The sequence below is a fragment of the Labrus bergylta genome, chromosome 15, assembly GCF_963930695.1.
Source record: "Labrus bergylta chromosome 15, fLabBer1.1, whole genome shotgun sequence".
Taxonomy (NCBI): domain Eukaryota; kingdom Metazoa; phylum Chordata; class Actinopteri; order Labriformes; family Labridae; genus Labrus; species Labrus bergylta.
The window spans coordinates 18335418-18359498 of NC_089209.1; the positions used below are offsets into that span (position 1 = coordinate 18335418).

At 40.9% G+C, this 24081-nt stretch overlaps 1 protein-coding gene and 1 long non-coding RNA gene across 4 annotated transcripts in view; one reads left to right on the forward strand and one right to left on the reverse strand.

Annotated features, from left to right (window-relative positions):
* plcb1l (phospholipase C beta 1-like) overlaps positions 1–13511 on the reverse strand; it is a 115082-nt gene extending 101571 nt beyond the window's left edge. For all 3 annotated transcript variants that reach the window (XR_010668729.1, XM_020632388.3, XM_065963435.1), the window contains exons 1-2: positions 13373–13511; positions 8093–8170 (exon numbers count right to left, since the gene is read on the reverse strand). Coding sequence is in view for 2 of the 3 variants with exons in the window: in XM_020632388.3 (XP_020488044.1) it covers positions 8093–8170; positions 13373–13471 (177 nt within the window). In the remaining variant the exon portion in view is untranslated. The remainder of the gene's footprint in view (positions 1–8092; positions 8171–13372) is intronic.
* LOC136182688 (uncharacterized) lies at positions 127–15080 on the forward strand. The gene is made up of 2 exons (XR_010668730.1): positions 127–259; positions 13409–15080. It is a non-coding gene; the product is annotated as an uncharacterized lncRNA (long non-coding RNA).
* Positions 15081–24081: the final 9001 nt, after the last annotated feature.

A 24081-nucleotide genomic window follows, 5' to 3' on the forward strand; every position in this document is an offset into this window, starting at 1 on the left:
GCTCTGATAACGAGTGATTCCCCCGACAATACCAACAAGTTCTCATTACATGCAGGCCAGTGTTGCTCACCTCTAACCTGATACGGTTAATATTTTACATTCTCTTGTTTTATTGTACGGCTGAAGCTCTGAGCTTAGCTGCTGTTCGTGTCACCTAATAAAAAACCTGGAGGGTGGAAAATAGCCTTGTTTTGTTTAACATTTTGTTTTCGGGAACATTAGCTACAACCAAATACTCTTCCAGTCTCGCTTCAACATGGTATGTAGTCTAGCTTAACTGTCATAATATTTAAGTGCTTGAGTGACAAAAGGTTTTGTTCAGCTCCTTAAAACCAATAAACAACATCTATAAAGATGTAGTAGCAAAAACCTATGGCTGGCAATAATAAAGCCCTGACCTTTAGCTGCAAGCTTCAGCTATTCTGTGTTCATTACAAAGTCTGACCCTCTCTGAGCGGCTGTAGGCACATTATCTGAGCACTTTAACCCCAAGTGGAAAGATTTTACTTCCATGACGGGAATGTTTTAATGAGATTTTTTAAAGCATTGCATGGATAGAAAACCTTGATGTCAGTATTCAGCGTAGCAACATTGTGGTATCTTGGACTACAGTTTATATTGATGTGGCATGGCAGGTTAAATACAGTTCATAAGTGACAATCAGAAGCGCTGCATATGGCGGTCGTTTGAAAAATTCAATCTTTCAGCAACTGTAGCTGTATTAAATGCTTCAGATCAGCCTCTACCGCCCTTCCATTCTGTGAGCTCTTTTGATTCTGAAATAACAGCCTGCATTTTGTATCATCTGTGCACCTAAATAACCTGAAACCTGACTGCTGGAGCTACAAATTATTGTAGAATATAATAGAATAGAATTACTTTATTGATCCCAAACTGGGAAATTGTGGAAAAATGATGTGACTAAATTACAGATTTTACAGGAACTAGCTGCTAGTTGAAATGAATATACTGTGTTTCTATGAGAAGATCAAATACATTATATAGTACAAACTATAACTGACACGATAGAAGAATACTCTGAACTTTTGTCTTAGGCCATGCATGCGTGCTGCCACTTCTTGCCACCATGTGTCATCTGTCATTTAGAGGACGCTTGACAAAGCATGGCTCCCATTGGGCAGCAACTAAATAACTTATCTGAAGTGTTATGTGTACTTATTATCCAACTAAGGTAAGGAAAAGGTACAACGCTGAGAGCAAGTGAACGATGGGTTGGCCACATGGAAGAAAGAAGAGCAAGAGTAGATTAAATGATTGACTTATTTTGGTGTGATGACATAACATAACATAACATAACATAACATAACCATTGATGTCGACTGTGTAAGTTGTAGGACTGCACGCTTGTGAAAGTGTTGAGCGCTGTAGCCTCAAAGCAAGAAGGTTCAGGGTTCAAACCTCCAGTAAGAGAGAGAGCGAGGGGCCTTTCTGTGTGGAGTTTGCATGTTCTACTCCTGCGTCTGCATGCATGGGTTCAAAGTATGTCACAATCCAAAGACATGCTTGTTAATAAATGACTACAGAATTCCACCCAGGCGTCAATGTGAGTGTGAATGGTTGTCTCTGTGTCAGTACTGTGATTGATTGGAGATCAATCCAGGATGTACCTCGCCTATCGCACAGTGACAACTTGGATTGGCTCCAGTGCACCTATGCAACCCTAGATAATAGATGTAATAACCCCATCACTGAATTAAGTTGAAGTTTTGTGGATTTAAAACAATATTTCAGCCAATCAAAATGTCAGCCTACATGTTCTCACTGAAATGCTCATCAATCAAAAACAAATTCATATCTAATACAGCTCACAAAGGGATGTGCTACAAGTCATCATGATCCCCTTTTTTTGTTTCCTTATTCTTATTTCTCTCCCTCTTTGTTTTCCTCTCTCATTCCTGGTACAGATGAAATAGGGCCTCTATGTGCCATGCTATAACTTGGCAGAGGTCACAATTCACTCTCAGTCGATTGGCTGCAGATTTATGCCTCGTCTCTCAACACCGTATAGCGCTGACCGAGGTGGAGGAGTAGCAGCCTGGGTAATCACAGAAAATTGCTGTGGTGGGTGAAACAGATGTGTGAACTCTGCTATGACAGAGCCGCGGGAAGAGAGTGTGTGTGTGTTTGTTTCTGTGCTTCAAGTGTGTATTTTCCTTAACATGAACCAAACACAGTCTTACTCACGCTCCAGATTAGGGTCGATTTGAGGACTCATTCAGAAATGTCCCACACACGCCAGCTGCCAAATGTGGGAGTGTGGTATTGGCCTGGGGTTAACTGTCTTTCACCTCTGAACATCATTCAGTGCCATATGCTGAGTGCTCGTCCAATGAATGTCCTGAAACTGGCACGCTGCTGGAACATAAATCTCCTGAGAGAACGAATTTAACCTTTTGTCATAACCACAGCCTGCCAGGAGAGCACACACACACACACACACACACACACACACACACACACACACACACACACACACACACACACACACACACACACACACACACACACACACACACACACACACACACACACACACACACACACACACTTCCTAACAGACCAGGAAACAATGATATCAGTTCCAAAGTGGCTACATTCTCCAGAATATAAGCGGGGGCTGAATAACAATGTGACATTTCCAAGGTGTGTGCTGTCGCATGGCAACCATGGCAACTAAACTAAAGGCTGTTAATTTGTGTGAGTCAGTCCACCTCTCAGCATTTGACACGCTCCTCCCCTTGAAGGCACACTCAACCAACAGACAGGAGGAAAAATATTTATAACTTAGCAAAGAAGCACCTGTTCCTGTTGGACATTTCAGGAATGTGTTTGGGTATGTTAAGGTGTACTCTATAAGTGCGCCGGTGTGTTGAGTTTGGTGCTGGAACTCGCAATGATGAATGTCATCAACTCGAGCATGTCAAATGAGACTTGTTACCATGGTTATGTAACTGGTAAATGTGAAATAGTCGACCATAATGGAGAGTGGAAACAGACGTGGATTGTGTAAAAATAACACAGAAGTGATGGTGATGATTTTGCCTTCTTTTGTTTCTGAGCAAATTCTTTGAGAGCAGAAGCCAAACAATTACACTCTTAAAATAGAGGCTGAACAAATAAGTTAATCTGTCACCAACGCAGTTTCACAAAAGCTATGTAATTGCCCATTTCAAACTCGCTGATGCAAAACTGCTGAGAAACTCCGAAGGGAAATATTGTTTCAAAACTCTGAACAAGGAACTTGAACGTAGGAATGCACTATATTTGAAAAACTGACACTGGGATGTCCAGGAATATATTTTGGAGAGAATATATAAAAATAAGCAATTAACAATAATAATTGAGCATTTTCTCATTTAAGTACTTAAAACATCTTTCTTCTGGTCAAAAAAACTTTTATATAAAGCACACTTTCTGCCCTTCAAATACATGAGCCAGAAGAGGCTATCGAATGGGGGGTGTGGCACTGTGTAGTTCCTAGAGAACCTCCTCTTTTTGCAATCTTCGTATCTTCTGAAGGAAACAAAGTAACGTATGTACATTTGAAATAGTTCCTCCTTTTTAATTATGGGTAAAAATACGCTTTATCTGTGTGGTGGAGGCTAAACCAGTCTAAATCCACAGCTGTGGACGGTGAAATCTTAACAAACTAGGGCACAGAGCAGCCCTGTCATGCTAACTTTCTAACTTTTATCCATGCAGCATCTAGATAAGGTACCACTGATGGCAGATATACTCTCAAGAGCTGCCTACAGGAACTTGAGGCCTACCTCGAGAACTCAGGAGATATTATCCGTGACATTAGCTGTGCCGTGTAAATGTTTACAGACAGGTGATACCCAGACTTAGCATGTAAGACCAAAGCTGTCCCCTATGTGCTTTGAGGAAGGAATGCAAATGTCAAGTAATTTAATGTAAAGTACACTTTTTGAATGAGAACTTTGGAAGGTTTTTTTTTGTACCAAGCTGTTAAAAGTTTGTAGCGTGATGTTTTAGTTGATTAGCCTTCACAATGTATTTTGTATATATGACTATTTCATATGTGCACATCACAATGAATGCCTCTAAGCACATAAGAAAATCACAGCTCATAATTGTAGCATACTTTTCCTAAACAAGAAGCTCACCTGTAACGGTCACTGTGTTGGTATTTACATTGAGCTGACACACATCCCTGATGTAGCACTGACCATTTAGTATTTAATGTTGCTATAGTCACTGTGATTATCATAACAATAGCATCATAGCTCGTTGTTGTCTAATCTCTTTTTACTCCATCTGTGAATGTGTTTTGTGTGTGTGTGTGTGTGTGTGTGTGTGTGTGTGTGTGTGTGTGTGGGGGTGTTTGTATTCAAAACATCGGGTGTGTGGAGCTTAAGGAGAGATCGGACAGAAACATAAAAAGCCAGCCAAATGGACTCTGGAATAAACACATGGCAAACATGGCTGAATTACGACTGCAGGAGTTTATGTAGCAGTTCGCTGAATAAAAATACAGCATTGTGTTTGCACCTGTTCCTATCCCCAGAGGACGGATTGTTCAATACCTTTCAGCTATATCACGCTATATTAATTATCTTCAACAAGAGGTGCTTTGTTCAAGCTCCTGTTTTGGCAAACACCCATAAGTAAAAGGGAGAGGAGAGTGAAAAATCAAATACGTTTATCTTCAGATCAAGGGTGTCTTAGCTCGCCCCATGAGCTGGTACCATCATTAAGTCACCTCAAACAGACTCCATCAAGAATCAATAAAAGGATCTTTTACAGTTCTGTCAGGTCTTACGCAGAGTATTTCTTCTTGGAGTCAAGACAACTTAATGTGACTACAACAAAGGCTTCAAGATGAAACTAGTGGAATCCTTGAGTCATAAACTCAAAGGGCAGCCAGGAACAAAAAAAGCAAAGAACATCACGCATAAACACATTTGACATTGAGTTTTTACTGCTGTCAAAACGACACTTTGTCTTTCTGATGCTAAAATATGGCTGAAATGCACTGCTGCATCAGACTGATTGAAGAACTCATGACTAGATTGAAAAGCCAAACCTTGGAATTAACCTTGGTTTCTAATCAAACAGACCAACATATACAAAGGTCTGACGCTAAGTCCAAAATCATAAAGAGTTCAAAAAAAGTCACAAAGTAATCATAAAAACATGATTTACTGCTCGCTGTGCCACAATGAAAGGACGCTAATGTTAGACTTTGTCTAACAAATTGTTTAAAAAGAAACTTAAAATCACATTCAAAATCTGTTACCACGCTTAACTTTATGAGGGCGCATTGATTTTAAGTGTGTTTTTATGCAGAATTCACGAACTAACACACACTCTAATGTTAATTTTATCCACATGCTGACAAATAACATTTGTGATTTCAAACACAGTTTGAACGTTAAAGCCTTCATTTGATATCTAACTGTATGTTTTGTGATGTTGTCATCAACCACAAGCAAATACCACATTTTGAAATGTACCAGTGCAAGTTGAGGAATAAGTAATCCCTCTTTTTTCTGCTTGTGATTGCACAAGCAGATTGACTGATTCGAAGTATATTGATTGATTGGATATAATGCTACGTTTAATTTTTTTCCATTCCAGGGAGGAGAAACCCCTCCTCATCTCCCGTACAGTTAAACTTGTCCCAGGTATACAGAAAACAGTACAACTAAAAATAAAGTAAATAGTAAGAGCTGCATCCATCAGCGACAGTGAATGTTTGAAAGAGAACACGGTCACAGTAGGCACACTGAGTGCAGTTCTGCTGTGCTCCTGAAGAATCTGAGGAATGCTTTAACTCTGCAGGCCATCGGGCCGACTCTCCAACAAACACACATATTACAGCCGGACACAGCATCATAACTTGTTTAAATTGGTCTGGTGGACAGATGTGCAGTACCATCAAGAATGATGTGAGAGACAACATGATATGAAACATTGTTCCGAACATACAAACACATGTTTGTATGAGGGATGGGTCTGCAGCCTTTCTTTGTGCCCTAATATAGTTTTGTCCCGGCACTGGCTGGTATCAATTTGAGTTATAATGTGTGTGGTAAGGCTGCACTCAATGCTGAGACACAGGACACGCACGCACGCACGCACGCACGCACGCACACACACACACACACACACCCTCTTCTTTTTCATACCTATTTACAGTAGGCTGCCATCATTATAAAATACAGTAGCGGTCCACTCATAGATGATGTGTGCACGTGTTTGTGTGTAGAGGCGTGTGTGTGTGCAGAGGTAAGGTCTCGGTCAGCACTCCTGTCTGTGCTCTGGTACGGCTGCAGTGAATATCCTCATCTTGGCAAACATAAAATCAATGGTAGCTATTAATTAGTCTACCTCTGGCTGCCTCTGCTGATTCAGTCATACACACAAATAGAACAGGAGCACATTACACTCGTCAAGCTGTTCAGAGTTGGATTGGATTTTTTAATGGAGCTGCTGGATAGGTAAACTTGAGTGTAAATTAAAACAGTAAACATCAACTTTACCAAACAGGAATCGTCTCTGAAGACTACACACGTTCAAGGTAGAACTAAAGGAAGTTATATGCTTTACAAAATCGCATATCATCTGGTTTCTGAAATTTTTACAACTTTGTTCCTAGTTAATATGAAATATTATGAATGAAGGGAGAAAAACAGATGGGGAGGAGAAACAACACAATGCACTATGGAATATTCTCACAGGTGTCATGTTAAGCACTGCAGGTGCAGCAGTTCAGATTTCTGTCTCTTTTTTTTATCACTGCTCTTTTCTGGCTAGAGTTAAAATGAATAGGAACCTCAATTCCTGTTGTGTTACTAAGATTATAATCAAAAAATTGGTCAGGAATCAGGATCATCAAACACACAATAAGAAACAGCTAATAAAAAAGCCAATTGGAAGCCCTCATTACTCAAACATGTCATGAACAACACATCCAAGAAACAAAAAAACCCTGACAGTAGTCTGTATAGCGTCCGCATCCCAAGTAAATAGATGTCGTTTTAATCTTCTCAGGTCTGTGTAATCCATTCAGGCCATTTCTAAGCCCTTCATCGTTTCCCATACAGCTTCTGATCCTTCTATAATCATCTAAATTGTGATATGATAATTTTTTCAACTCCAATGCCAAACGGGTCCACCACAGAATACCAATCAGGTTGTCATGGTGATGAGCAATGCTGGTGCAATGACAGAAAACAGTGATGGAGTTGGATTGCTTCAGGCAACTGTCTGTGAAATGTGTGGACAAATGATTCTTCTGCTGTGGCAATAAACCAGTTCTTCAAGCCCGAAGCGCTGTAATATCCCACAGCAACATAATTCAAAGACAAAGGCGTTTTTTTTAATACAATTCATATGATATTATCAGGGTATCTTACATTATGTGCATTTTGTAAACACAAATGTCCATGCTTCATCATATTATCTGTGCCTGGATTTATAGCCTTAATTAATTGCCTATCTTTTTTCGGGCAGCTGCTGAAACCCCTGCCATATAAAATGAGTCATCTTTTGCTAGACCAGAACAAAACTAAAAAAAAACTTTATGCTGAAAACAGACTCATCCAGGCATATCATTCCTATTTTTTTTTTTTTGGACATGTTCGAAATTCAAACATTCTGGGGGATTTGGGGTCAAGGTATGCTTAATGATGTAAAGGCTCTGTATCTTGGTTTAAATATAGATAATGTAACTACAAATCTTTGTAAAAATACTTCTCTTCACATGGAAATAATTGATAAAAAAGCAATTACAAGGAAATGTTACAAACCTGAGCCCCCAAACCTCCGTGGATGGATGACAAAAGCTTCAATAAAATGTTGTAATGGAAAAGATGACTTTCTCTCTGTTATTTAATGGAGCACCTTTTTCTAAAAATAGAAATAGACCAACTTTGTTGCAGAGGAAGAGAATGCTTGCTTCTTGTCACTCTCTTTGGACATTGAATTATTGTCTTTTTGCTTTTAATATGTTATTAAAATTCAAAACGTTCGGGATGCTGGGAAAAGTGTGCTTCACAAGCCTCAAGGAAATTTGAGACTAATTGAGTTGTTTGCAGTAACTCACCTTGTTCTGGTCGGTCCAATACAGGTAGTATCCTTTGGGGTCGACTGTAAGAGTCACCGGGGTCACAGTGGTAGAGTCCTGGAAGAAAACGCAGGGAGAGACATCTGGAGTCAATATGTGCTTACTTCTCTGTTTCCCTGTCTAAATCCGTGTTTTTACATGAGTGCATGCTTCAGCGTGAGTAGCAAAATATTCTCTGGGCATTTATTCATTTCTCAAGATCAAAGCTAAGTTCTTGTTAAACTACATGCATACCGGAATCTAAAATGACATTAAAAGTTCTGTTTATGTTGTGAGCACGCACACAATCCTTTCCTTCTAGGGTGCTTGCCTCCGCCATGAGCTGGCATCTCCACAAATGACAAAGCAACTTGGTGTGTGTGTGCGTGCGCGTGTGTGCGTGCGCGTGTGTGTGTGTTTGAGAGAGACTGTGTGCAGGTTGTTACACAGCTGATGTTTCCATTTCCCCCTCTTGTAACAGACAAATGCTTTCTCACAGCTCCTGCATGCAAACTGCTCAAAGGCCTTACACACACACACACACACACACACACACACACACACACACACACACACACACACACACACACACACACACACACACGGTTTGACCCTGAGGCATACATGGCAACACCAGATATTATTGGATGCATCTATAAAAAGACAGAGCCTTAGCTTTGTGTTCACGGTGGCTATGGTTGAGCTGAACAGTAGCATATTGTCCTCCTCAGTCAGCCATGGCTGTGAGATCACACAGAGATGGCAGCCGCTTTTGCTGCACAAAGTGTCTTCATGTGGCGTCTAATGATGTCTTATCACAGCACTGGGGGACAGAGCTAATGGTCGGCATCTGCTGCATGCTTGTCATACTTGGGTGCGACCCTGTGAGACTTGCGGGGTAGCATATCATGAAAGTGTTGTGCTGAAGTCAGGAAAGGAACCTGGGTTATACAACAAGTACTCAGAGGTCATTTCAAACTGTTAAAAAAACACCTGCTGCATGGGGAAAGAGCAGCCTCCTTAGATGACGCTCTACGCCATGGCCGCCAAACATTGCCGTGAAATTAAATTATTAGGGGGCTCGAGAAAAATCGTTTTGGTTCTGTTCACATGATTGAACAATCTCTGCAGGCTTGATTGAATGACAAAGGATGCAGCTCGTACCAGGGAACACCTGCAGGCGCACATACGGTGCTTCAAGCATGAGGACAGGAGAGAAGCCTTCATAGTTAGATTTGACACCTCGTACCAAGTGCAGCTCCATATGTTGCAACTCCACTCAAGTTACAAATTCAGTATCTTCTCTTGAATTTGGAGTGCAATTTATCCTCCAAAAGACATCAGATATTTCAAGAAACCTTTTAAAACATAGACTTGGAGCAGTCCTTTTCAAGTGAATTGCTTTTACAATGAAAAGTAATTCCCTAAGTGGGTAAAATGTGGCGACTGATGCACTGTCTGTGATGCCATTGAGAGAGTCAGATGACAGCTTAAGAGCAGTGGGGATCTGCCCAAAGATGTGAGAGCAGCTTCTTCCCTAACATCTCTTCTTCTCCATGGCCACCGCGACGAACACATTAAGCCATTACGGACTCCTTTTCTCGAGGGCCTGAACATTTACGAAAAACACAAGTACTTACGACAATGTGGATTAGAGTTCAGAGTGATTTGTGGAGATTACCACCTTCCGCTAGCTGTGCTGCTCTTTCTTTTTATATTGTCGTTTGACTGTTTTGTGGATTTGTCGTTAATGGGAAGGCGGCGGCAGCAGCAGCTTTTTCGCTGAACTAAAGGGAGATTAGCGACTGGCTTGTGAAAATACGAGCACCCTGAGGGAACCAAACCCAGGCAGGAGGCATTACCATCTCTTCAGCGAAGAGTTTGTACCATTAGCCATCACCTGCGGGGCTGTGTTAGAGAGGAGGATTTGAGCTCAACATATTTCTGTTTCGTATGCTAATGACATATTCTACTACTTTAAAGGGATTTTTAGGTTCCCTGTGTGGGCTGATAATATCTTATTCAATACACACCAGAATAGAGGGGGCTGATACAAGCTTATAAATATCTCTGTTTACATGCGCCCAGCATCATCTTTCATATATTCCACACATCTTCGTCAGCGGCTGTCAGTGATCTTTAAGACTAAGGGTCCCTCTGCTAGAGGCGTTGGATGCCTGCCTGCCCTCCACTCTCTCTGAACAGGAGCAGCCTTATGACAGCCGTCGGTGGTGAATTGGGTCATTTGAACTGAGTGAGTAAAACAATGTTTTGAACTACAACCAGGAATCTCCTGGGCCATTGCAGCCACAAGTTGTCTTCAAGTGGCAACAACAAAAACCCACAGTGTGAACGTGCGTGTTTGAGTGAGGGACAGTGGGGAGGTCTGGGACTTTGAGGATTTCGCAAACACTTCAAATGGTTTGTTGAATTCTGCAGGCTCTTCTTCCCGTCAGACAGTCTGATTCAGAGACCTCATCATGGCTGTTGTTGAAAGAACACAGCAGCTATCTAAACACAGTAACAAACAAAAAAAAAAGAAGCTTGACACATTTTTTGACCACACTGATGTGATGCTGTGAGACAAAATCAGCCAGTTTCACATAAAAAAATAAAAAAATAAAAAAAACCTTACTCATTTAAATGTCGGAACTGCTTAAACAATTTCTTTCGGAGAGCGTTTAGAGGGGAGCCCAACATCCGAAGCAGCGATAAGAGGAAAATGATTTAATTCAATTCTTTTGCTCTTGCAATCTATTACAGCCCTCTCTGGCTCGCTAGCTCGCTCGTCTGTGTGATTCTTTCCATGAATGACACAGAGAGGAGAGAGGAAGGAAAGAGGGCACAGGAAATGAAACAGAGAAAGTATCCTTGCATACGTATGTGTCAGAGGGGTGTGTGTGTTTTTACAGGAAAGGCCTGGTGGGCATTTGGTTCTGTAGATAGGCCCACATGCATAAACTACAGTACACAAACAAGGCTGTTAAGGGGAAACAGACTCCCACCTCTTTCTCTCTCTCACACACACACACACACACACACACACAACACCTTTTTAGAAAACACTGACCAGAGGGCTGACGGGGTGAGCGCTCAATCTCATTAGTAATTATTAGTTAAGGAAATGCTTAAGCTTCCTTGTTTAAGCAGAAGATTGATGATTGACAGAGTGGTAGGTTTGTAATTGTGCATAATTTCCTCTCGGCCATCTGTACTGACCACATTCACATTCACATTCACACCAACAACCATCCATCTGATACCATCTGCAGTGCTTGAATCACCTGAGCTTTGTGAATGTGATAATTTCGCTGTGAATATTTTAGGGGGACATAAACAAGCTATTTAAATTGTCACTTATATAAATCTCATAAAGCCGCCCAATTTGTCTGTCAAGATCTCAAGGCCTGTGTTCATCGTCTTAAAGCCTGACCCATAAATCTGTTTGCTGACAATATATCCTATTTTTGTACAGAACATCCTTTCTTTTTTAACTCATGCGATGACAATTCCTTTGATAGATTAAAGGATCAGAGGATTAAAGAAAATGTACTGCTCACTATGCTGAGAGTCAATACATCTTTCCAATCAGTTTCAAGCCAAAATGCTAAACATCTGCTGGTTTTATTTTTATAAATATAAAGATTTGCTGCTTTTATCGGCTATTCATTCAAGAAAATGAGGTCTTGTGACTTTGAACTTTTGGTTGGACAAAGAAACAAGTTACAGACACGCCTTTGGCTCTGGGGAACTGATGAGTTAATTCATGGGTTAAATGTAATTTGATGGACTTGTTGATTAATAGAGAAAATAATCAGCAGATATATGGATGATGAAAATGATTGTTAGTCGCACTCCAAAACATTTAGCTCTCAAAAAACCCGAAATAGGCTTGGCTCTCATGATTTACATTCATTTAGATTTGTTTTATGAGATTGTATTGGTCCTGTGGGGGCGGCTGTGTCTCTGTTGGTAGAGTGGGTCATCTCACAACCGGTAGGTTGGGGGTTCGATCCCCAACTCCTGCAGCAACATGTACGATGTGTCCTTGGGCAAGACACTTATCCCCGAATTGCTCCCACTGCTTCGTCAACTGCATATCAATGTGTATGACTGGTATTAATTACTTCTGATGGACGCTTAACATAGAAACCTCTGCCATCAGTGTGTGAATGTGTAGGTGTGACCTGCCGTGTAAAAGTGCTTTGAGTAGTCAGAAGACTAGAAAAGCCCTATACAAGCTCAAGTCCATTTACCATTTATTAATTACCTTCACATGAGATAATAACAGTAAACTCATAGTGAACCACCAATCCAGGTGACCAAATGGACCATTTCTTCTTTCTTTTTTTTTTTTAGAATAATAACCATCACTACTCTCTTATTATTCAATTGCTCCAACAACAAAGAGCCATTATTGTTTGTAGAAACCAGGGGAATGCATTCAGTAATTCATATCAGACAGACTGTGGGTAGGTGTGAAACACAAATCAGAGAAAGTCTCTTTCAGAATAGTGGAGAGCTATACCAGCAGAGGAGATGGAAATAACCATAATACGGTCAATCCATTAAAAGGTCAATGAGAAGTCAAACAGCTAATCATCTACAAAGCATCATAAGAAGACCAGCAGATTTGTTGTTTGAGACAGGTGCAGCAGTGCGCCATAGCTACTGTTTGTCTATGTCTATAGTACGGCTACTACTGTCATGTTTTAGCAGGCTACTCATCAGCAGCGTGTAATCAATTTTAATCAAGGTCACTGCACTCCAGCTACACTGTTAGTGTTTCGGACAAAACAAGAACAAGCTCGATCGTTTTTTTTTTGGTTTTTTTTTCAACTGTTGCCTTGTGGTTTCACGCTGAGCCTCGATACGCTAGTTAATTGTTAATTGATAAAAACGTTTCCAGTGGAAGGGTGAGGGGCGAGCTTAATCAAAATGTTTAGTCTGAATTAATGAGCGGGGGAACACATTCTCACACACACGCATGAAGCGCTGTCAAACACGCGCGCAAGCACATACACTTACTACAAAAGGGAAATGTAAATAATAAAGCACATGTCTGCAGACCATATAGCTCCTGGATTTTCTTCATACATTGAACCATCAGCACCTGCTATTGCAGCCGCCACTTGACACCTTTTGGCTATATTGCATGAGTAGCCTATGTAACACATTGTACGTAAAAAAAAAACAAAAAAAGAAAGAAAGCGTGCATAAATCCTCCATCAGTGGAAACAAGCAAAAACACACTGCCGGAGTCCTGTGCAAAATACTTACATCATCCCATTTCATAAATTTGTTGCCCTTTCTCAGGCTCTCGGGGACGGACACTGGCTTGAGCTGCAGCGCATGAACTCCAGGCTGTGCCCCTGCCATTGACTCATCTACTCTTCTTGACGCACGGCACGGCTAGAAAATGACTCACTTCACTCTCTTCTACTCTTATTTCTCTTCCCTTCCTGTGATAATCAGCTTAAAAGCAGACTGTCGGAAGCCCACTATTGCTGCCAGTATGTCATGCCCGCATTGACGGCGGCGGTGGCGCGTCGCAGGCTTTGGAGAGGCTGTGGAGGCGGACGTAGGCGCAGCGGACAGGGGCCAACAACGGACTGACGGACTGACTGAGCGACATGCAGCTAAAGCGAAGACGAGGAGAGAGAGAAAGGAAACGAGAGAGAAGGAGGGGGGGTGATCAGAATGAGTTGCAGTCTGGTTTAAAATTGTACGAGTCAATGTAGGGACGGGATCAATGCTTGAAGTGATCTAGCGCCTCCCTGCGTCCGAGGCAGTATGATATTCGTGAATTGCCCCAAGTTTGTTTGAGTACTTTTGAGGCAGGATTCCCGGAGGTGTTGGAGTCCGCATGTCTACTCTCAGCAAGTGCATGCAACAACATGTACCAAGTTTGGGTAATTATTCAAGTGTAAGTTTTAAGGTATTTTCCTCTGGAAATTAAAATACATTCAAAAAGGTTTTGGTGTTGTTAATAAAAAATAATATACCTGATATCTTCACATCTAACCTGTAATATATTCTGGAGGACTATGTCATTATGATTTATCCTTTGAGTCACTCCTGTAAATCTTTCATTTGATCTTACACCAAAGCTAAGGATAGTAAACAATGTCAGGACTTCAAGAGTCAAATTGAAATTGCAAAGTTTTTAGGCAGATGATGAAAAGGCAGATTAAAAGGCATTCAGTTGTGCAACTTTTGATGTATGGGTTAATTTTGAAGGTAGCTTATGCACATTGCAACATTGATATAACGCAACCAGACTCTTGACTTCTTCACTTCCCACAAGGAAACAAGTAGCCACAGGCTGGTGCAGGGTGAATAGGAGGCTTAATAAATGCTTAGAAGCAGCAGCAAGTGATGGAATAGTTTTCAGATAAGCGGTAAGACGAATGGAGCGAGGAATGATCCACCATTACCCACAGTGTAATGAAAGTAGATGTTGCAGGATGTGAGTGCAGCGGCAGACGCGGTTTGATTAAAATAAAATGAAGGGATTTCATATTTTGCCCACCAGAATTGTAATCTTGGGATAAAATTTGCAATTAAGCTTTGAAATATGAATACTATTATATGGGGAGATTACATTTACATAACATGCAACACAAAAAGTGAAATTGGTGTAATACAACTTTTGTTGTGGGGGGTTGGATGTTAATATTCTTTTGGCTGGGGGGAAATTGCAAGCCTTAGTTTTCCATTGTGTTAACCAATCTATCCTGATCATATAAGATCTCTCTATGCATAGGGTTAGGGTTAACCCTAGCCTACAGATAGTAACAGGTGCTACTTTAATTTAAGAAATCCGTCCACACCCTTCATCTAGAATAGGTTTCTGTTTCAGTGCCCACATGTGGCCGTTGGGCTTCTTACTAATTCATGTGTGTCACTGGCTTTAGGACTTTTTTTTTTGTAGTTCAACTTTCTTATTAAATAAAACATTAAGCCCTTCTGGGCTTTGTACCACCCACACTGTTTATTTTCTGTCATTTCCAAAAGCAGACAGCAGACTCCTCCAGTCCTCGGAGCAGTTCTCGCTGTGTGTCTCTCTGTGGTCACTCGCTGACCATCAGACACGTCAAAGAAGTCAAACCTGTCAAAGTTTGACGGGCACTTTTCATGTCGGTTGTAACAGTGGTTTGTTTGGGTTTGCTCTCTGTCATTAGTGATTGATTAATAGTGACAGTTTGGGGACTAGGCCCTGAATGGAGTCAGAGTTAGGTGACAGCTCAGGAAAGTGAGAGAGGGATACAAGTGTGTGAGAAAAAGTGAGAGGATCGCTGCTAAGGCAGGAGAGGGGAAAAAATGCTTTCACATTGACAGGAAATATTTTCTGATGAGTCATAATTCCGAAGTAGAAGCCCTTATTCCAACAAGAACACATACAGCATACTGTTGTACCAATGTGGAGACACATTTTTTTATACTACAAATTAGTCATTGTTATCCTGCCTGTCTCAGACTTCGGTATCTGTCATCCGTCTTCCTATCAGCCCCGAGGTTCCAGCTAGCTCTAAAATCAGCCAAAGCGCTCTTGCATGAAAGACAAGAAGCCCACAGAAAGGAAATAATTGGATTGTCAGTATATAAAAGCACTAAGACCACAGTTTTTCTATCCACTTCATTCAGGGACTCTGAGATCTTAAAACAGATTTCCTCATTGTTCTTTGGTTGAAACAAATTCCACCTGGATGTTGTGGAAGCAGGAATCAGAGCTGCATCAGGAAGAATTTATGTGTTTGTCACTGATTAAACAGGCCTCTGTCACGAGTCCAAAAAAATGACACACAAAAGCTGTAGCCTTGTTAATACAGTGCTCACACACATCCTTTTTTAAAACTCCCTTTCCTCTGGAAGCCGTTACGAAATCGCTCATAGCCTCTGCTACAGTTACTGACTTTCTCTTCACCTGTAGGGGAGGCCGAGAGGCAACAATAGGTGAAAGGATCTGTTTGTGCACCACCTCGGGCACTGCCAAAAATAGAACCCTGATGCAGCTCGGTCTGTAGACCACACGCCTCGCATGCAAAGGCTCAGTCCTGACTGCATCAGCATCGGGTTCTGGTCAAACTTTTTTGTTTTGGTGGATTTCATCCACACACTCTCTTCCCTTCATTTGCTTTCTGTTGTCACTTTAGTATCTTTTAGAGGCTAAAAGACAAACAAATAATCTTTAAAAAATACAAGGAAAAAAATGTATTTGTATAGACCTTTGTTGTCCATGTTCAGCTCTATATCTATGCAGGTGTAAGTTCATTGACAATAAAAGAGCTGTTTCCCTTGTATGTGTTCACGTGCAGGAAAGTACTGTTGCAGAGAACAAAAGGCAATTTGGGGGTTTGTTTGAGCACCACTTTGTGCACTGCGCAAAATGATTCAGCTCAGTCTGTAGACCTGCAAAGGGGAGTCCTGACTGCATCAGCATCAGGTTCAAACGTCTGGCCTTTTGGTGGTGTTTTTTGTCTTTAGTAGCACATGACGACGTTATGGACAGAAAATTGTTTTGAGAGGTCACAGTGCAATGCCCTTTTACCTCCATTTCGATCGGTTCATCCTTGAGTCAGAGTAAGTGTTTTTGCCAGGTTTGAAGAATTCTTTGAAGGGGGTTCCTGAAATATTCTGTTCAGAGTCATGGACAACACAAAAAACATAACACCTCTGGCCGCAGCTGCTGCCTGCACATAGCATTGAAAGTCATTGACATTACAGAGAGTCTTTTACCTTCATCTTCCTGATGAAAGACGTTTTCCCTGGGGAAAATAACACACCGAAGAGGAAGCCTGGCCATTTTTTTATGAATGGCATATATTTTATGTTGGTCATCTCCAGTGCCTCATGCTAATACTAGGTCTTTTTTTCCCCAGTGGATTGATGCTTCAAGTATAACTACCCAAATAACTCATAATAAGTATATGAAACCATCATTTGTGCTCTTAAAATTCTTTCCTGCAGTAATATTTTGTAGATCTAACTTTACGTTATTTTGACATTTGAGGAAAGAACAATGCCTGAGCAAAAGCTGTGAGCCCCTTATCTAAGGTTGGACATTTTGTGAAAGGCAGGATTACAGTCTGCAACTTTTATTGTATTTAAGACAGCCCCCAGGGCTCTGTAGCACTCAAGGTCAGTTTCAGGTCAATGGCTTTGTTGCATTAATATCCAACATGCTGCAATGACCTTCCTTTTGACCCGCCAGGTTGTAGAATCTGCCATATATATTGTATACGCACAAGTACAAACTACCCCAACACAGGCTAGTATTAATGAAGGTGTGAGATGTGTGATTTGCTTCATATGCAGTGACAGGGGAGAATGAACAGCAGTGCAGTCGGGTGTCAGTGTTTTTACACGCAGATGATGAGGAACAGGTGCTCTAAAATGACTGCCTGCTGGAGCTTTCATTATCGATATTAACTCAAGATCTCTCCTAAGCTGCACAGCGTACTATTAACCGTGCTCAATTATGGGCCCAAGCCCGATGCAGGCCTGTCTCCCGTTACCCTTCAAGTATTATCTGTTATAATGCTTTAATCATTTAGCTGTAGATTCCACAGCTGGCCTGATTTTCGCATAGTTTATCCTATATTAGCCGTTTGGCTTAATTTCTGTTATTATAAAATAATTACAAAAAATCACAGTTCAAAATAACTTTTGTAAACATGACTAGATCACATGGGGTTATGTTCTTCTTGTATTTAGGCGTCTATGCCTGCACAGTTTTATGTGAGAACAATGCTCTGTTGTTTTGCCACTTAGCAGGCTGGATCTGACAGGACGGCAAAGACACGTCTTTTGTTGGCTTGCCTGTCAGATATGACGGGGTAAAAGCATTGAGTACAGTGCATGAATGTATAAACAAGGCCTCTGGGAAGTGCAAACAGTCCGTGTAATATTGTTCCTGCACTGGCCCCTTTATGAACCTCAACAGAATCTCACTGTATAAACAGCAGAACATTAGCAGCATCTTCTGGCTCTCTCCTGCCAGTGCACTCAGTGAAAGCACATTTTCACTCTGGTGAACAGATGATGTGTCATATGACCGACTGAGGAAGAACCCAATACAATCAATTGGAATTCTTCACATCACATATCATTTCTGTTTAAAGCACATCATACGACGTATTTAGAATGAGGATAAGGCATGTTGTAAATCTATGAACGTGGATATTATGTGTTAACTACACAGGTAACAGACTTGCGGCTGATTTATAAACAGAATTTTTCTGAAACAAAGTTTTAGCTTTCATTTAAAGAGTATTTTAAAAAGAATTAGATTATACATTCTAATTTGATTATTTTTTTATATAAATCATTTAAGAAACAGTCTGAAAACACGGACACTTTTTTTTGTTCAAATCATCAAATGAAATAAAAGACCAATCATTTTCTTCCTTACATGGTTGCAAAAATTAAAAATGCAGTCTTTACTTAGATTCTATCCACTAGGGCTGGGAATCTTTGGGTGTCTCACGATTTGATTCTATTTTGATTATTGGGGTCATGATTCGATTCAAAACGATTCTGGATTCATGATTCAAAGTCTATTTTTGAATTAAAACATACTTCAGGATCTACTCCAGTCATCTGTGAGGCTGGCTGAGTTTCTTGCTGCTCTTATGGCATTCTACTGAGTGAAAGAGCTAGCCTTTGCATTTAGCATGAAGTGACTGATTAGCCCAAAAAAAAAAAAGACTTTTGTAAGTTATGAATCTATTTAAAATCTCAGAAGATAAGAATCTCAAATTTTACATGAATCTATTTTTTCCCCACCCCTAATATAGGTGGATATATTAATACCCACCTATTAATATGTAAACTAGCCCTCAGTGACATACAACACAATATATATATATGGCAGATGATGTTATTGGTCTAACACCAAAAAATAGAAAAAACACCCTTGATTGCAACATTTTCTAACTTGGCAATCCTCCCCTACTACATGTTTAATATTCTTCGGCAATAACTGTATGTACGAATGACATTAATGTTTTTTTTTTCCAACTCTATATCAAAATCATAAAAGATTTTGATTTGTAAGACGAATCAGCATGAACTTGTTTATCCTGCCAGAGAGAGTTTAAAACCAGTTTGAAACAAGAGTACCTGTTGATCAAAGTCTTTTGATTGTTCTAAATGCTCTTGAGTGTCTGTGCACTTATGAAGCACATAAAGGTTTCTGCATGTAACCACTCCTTTTTTTTGTATTATGGCTGACCCACTCTGACTGATGACACATTAACCGTATTAACCAACTACACAGTATTAATTAGAAAATGTTCACCAGTCATTGGAGTTCATATTTATGTAGGAGGATGTAGCTGCAGTGAGACTGAAATGAATCAGCTTTAATGTGTCAGAAAGCTGTGCATGATCTGTTCAATAACAAACATTAAAGTTTCTATAAAAAGGCTCGTAAAATGTGTCAGCCATGCATTTCATCCTGGAAACTTCTAGATTCACACTTATGTGGTTACGTTCATTATAATTGAAAGGCTTCATTGGTCCAAATATAACTGTTTCCTGTATGCTCTCTGATGTGGTTTTAGAGACCTAACATGAACACCTGTACATTTACATCTGACAATAAATTAAAAAGCATGTGTCTTTACATCCTGTGTATATGTGTGCAAAATTGACTGTATGTTGCATTAGGACTACAGAAACAGGCAATGAATCCTTTGAAGCCAGGCAGTGTCGACTGTTCTCTTATCCACCTGTGCAGGAGAAAACACTCAGTAATTCATGGGTTTCCCTGCTAATTATGTGAATATAGTCTATTTACTTCTGTATTATAAAAAAATCAGCCATGGTATTCTAAATGGGTTCAGTTCAAAGGGTTCCTCTACCACTCATACTTATAAAATAGTGAGTAAGTACTGGCAGGCCTAAACTACTACTTAGTGAATACGAGCTCTTCAAAGACACCAGGGATGTGGTTTCTTGCCTATAAAAAGACCAAAGCCATGCTGGGACTTTCAAGGCTTATAATGAACTGGCTCAGTTGCCCGAGTTCACCAACAGGGAGTGCTGTGGCCCAACTTTACATCTCCCTGGTGGCTCTCCTCTGCTTACGATTAAGAATAATCCTTCTCTCAAGGTTCAGGAACTTCATTGTCCATTCAATCCAAATTCCTGGTAACTAACATAACACGGAACATGTGCAGTGAAAAACGATATGTTAAAAACTTAACAGCTTGCAGAGGGGGCCCAGGGCCTGTGGTTCAGGTCAAATTATGAGTTTAAAGCAAAACGCTGAAGCTCTTTGCTTCAACTACACTGACACAAAAATGTATGTGTTTTTTTAAAACATTATTCACACCTGGAGAGTCTCAGCGACCTTGTGGGCGAGACATGGGATGCTTTAATATGTCTCATTCCTTGCTCTGTTTCTGTGTGTAACCAAACACTTCTACTACTTCTATTGTCTTATCTGAGATTGAAGAGGGGAAAAACTGGCAGGTGTTCTTCCCCTAAGGCAGCAGACTTCAGAAATGAGCAAAATAGAGGGTGGGAGTCGGAATGAAAGAGAACATGCATGCATGCATGTATACACACACACACACACACACACACACACACACACACACACACACACACACACACACACACACACACACACACACACACACACAGATATATGCAAAAGTATATACTATGACACACATGTCTGAGTGTGTTGCAAGATCACACGGCCGGTGCTGTTACATGCAGTGTAAACATGTCTGAGGGTGTGTATTAAATACTCATTACAGAGGACTGGGTAAGCTCTGGGAGAGACTGGGAGAGAAAACAAACAAACCCCACAGGGTGGCTGAGAGAGGTGGTGAGGGGCCGAGGGAGGCCTCTCCCAGTGTAATTCAAGTTCAATAACTGACCCTTAACCTCACTCTAACTCAGGTTACACGGTTTTGGTGAGACAGATTATAGGCGCAGTTACCTCACAGCTGTGGAGACTATACACCTCTACAGAAGCTTTACACACACACTTTCACACACTCTCACACACACACAAACAAAAAAAAAGGTCAGTTGGTAATGTCAACAATCAGCTAAGTATTCTTGAATATCAAATGGCAACATGGATGACAGGCTCCCATTGCGTGCACCCTTTCTGTATGATGTAAAGAAACTAGGACCACACAGAGCTCTTTCACGGCCAGGAAGTAGAAGACATCATTCACCTGCAGAGCTGCAGCTGGGCCAGTTTCACTCTGTCAGAAAAAAACTCATTACCCGCATGTCAAAATGATCCGAGACGGAAAACACAGACACTGACAAACTCTACTAATTGTTCAGTTTACGCCAGTGCAGACATCAGCACTTCACTTCACTTCTTAGTCTACAAAGATGATGTGCTAAAGTTTACTTTACATTTAGGCTGAAAGAAAAACTGCATAGTAGAAGTTGTCATGTTGTTTGCATTTTTGTGCTGGGAAGGAATGGAACTAAATTGAGAACCACTAAAATTGTCATGAAATATCAGAAGTTATTAAATACCAGGTTTGCAAACAGAACTCCTACTTCTCTCAATATTTACTTAAATGTATTCATCCGCCACATGAATCCACATTTTGCAACTTCCAGATGAGGCCAGTGCAAGGGTTGCAGATGCCACGGTTGTGGCCACAGCCTAAAAATGGTCACATCGCATGCTGTGTTAGCATAACCACGGTCACATGTTTGAGGGTAAAGACTCTGAATCTGAAGGGAAAAAGGGAAAGAGAAAAATGGATGCAGCTACTGAAATCTAGTTTTTACAAAACAGTCTTGAACAATAACAACACGTGACAAATAAGACAGAAATGTGTGGTCAAACTCGAAGCCTTTCCCTATCCTCCCAGCCGGACATTGCCTTGGAAAAGAGACAGGTTTACCCCAGACATCTGTGCCTCCGGGCATCTCTTTCTCCTATTGTCTGGTGCAACAGTAGATGGGGCTGCAGATCTGTAACACTACAACAGAATAGAGTTAGGCTTTTTAACCCCAGTCTTTCTTTCTTGTCTTTTTCAGCATTTTTTGTATTTTCTTATTTTCCAACAGTCCCTGTAGACTCAATATTTATGGACTGGTAAAACCAACATGGAACAGGGAGTTGACTAACATATCAAGTGTCAAGGTCTTGTCAGAAGGCCCTAAATTTGCATCATTACAGCTCATCCTCTGGGGAGATGGTGGGGCTAATTCAAACCATCTAACCACAGCTGGAAGAGAGAAGTGGGCTCTCCTGTGGGGGGAGATATAAAACGGACAGAAACATGTTTTATGTCTCTTCAGCCATTTATTAGTTTAGGAGTCATGGCTTGCCCTTTTGGCATTCCCCTAATCATCTTTAAGTTACACAACGTCCAATTGTCCTTTCAAAACTGACATCTTGAGACAAAGCAAAAGGCATCATTGTGTCTAAATGAAATCCAGGATTTATCAGACCCCTGCACCTCCCACTGTGACTTTACCATTTTGTGTGTTTGTTATGAGTAGAACTGCCAATCAGCGATGCACAAAGGGTCCATTGTCCATGGCCCACTATGGCACAGTTCCAGAGAGGGCGTAAAACTCCTGTCTGCTCTGATAGCGATCTGTGGCTAAAGCCCTTCTCCCAATCCCTACATGCAGCAACAACCGAGTGCTGACTAAGCCTGGGCCGTGCTAAGATGCTGATCTAAGGTCAGTTTTGTGCCCCACCAAATGGTTTTTAAATGGAGGATTAGGTGAAGGTAAGCTGGTCGAAGGTCTGTGCCTAAGGCCAGGTGCGGAGTTAGGGATCAGGCTTTGTGCTTTGGTAGAGCTTTTTCCCTTCAAGTGGGCCCAAATCCCTTCAAGAAAGAAAATGTTGATGTTTACATCCTAGCTGTGACCCCTTCTTGGCCTCTCCGCTCAAGCATTCCTGCCATAGCTGTGACATCTAGCTAAGCTTTAGGACACAAGGGGGATAGAAAACAACGCTTAATCACAGCCACAGGGCACCTCCATGATAACAAAGCAACCCCTTAACCCCTCTGTGTTTGTGTGTGTTCCTTAATGCATATACTGCTTGTAAGAAGTGTGTGGGTCGTTATTGCTGTGCTCGGATTTCATGGTCAAAAAAGGTGCCCTTCTTCTTAACGCAGGGATTCACGGGCCACAGCACATTAATTCTGAATGAGTCACCTACTTAATGTTCCCAGTGATGGGCTCTGGCAGGAATACTGTTCGGATAATCACATGTAATTCCACACAGATCCGGCATATTTACTGTACACCTGGAGGGGATTCCCAACACTTGTTTACCTAATATACACTGAATGGAATTCTCAAAAAGCAAAAAGCCCTGTACGTCATGCAGTGGCCAAAAAACTCACAGAGCGAAGATCACCATAACCAAACCGAGGTTCAATGAACTTCCTGGATTGCAATATAAACAACAGATTATCTAGGTGATTACATAAGTTCCTTTTCTGCTTTTCTTCATATCAATCTATTTGCTGCACAGACATTCCCTATCAGAACTACAGAAAAAAGAAAAGCTTGCCTTACACTTTCATTTGAATGTTATAAAGCAGAGTAGTAAATTTAGCTGTGTTAGTGGATGGCTGTGGATGCAAGGCAGAGCTCTCTGGCCGCTGACTGCTGAGCTTGAGGAGAAGGTCAATACAGGTCAACCGAGTCCAGCTAAACAAACATGCGCTATCAAAGAGGAAATTTCCTGTCCAATCTGCAAGTTTTCTCTTCACAGTTTGCGTACATTTACCAGATGATCCAAAGGGGTGAGACAACGAGTGTGTGCAAGTGACTCTCAGTACAAAGGTTCTTTCTTTTTGAATTGGTCAATTAGTATGCATATTTCGTGGTTATTTAGATTTGAGTGAAAGCGAAACTTTTCTGAACACATTTTTAAACCTTTCAAGCTCACTTTGATCAGTCTATATTCAAATTTATTTACAGCCATTTTAATTTTTTCCTAGTAAAATTCTTGTATCATAAAACAAATA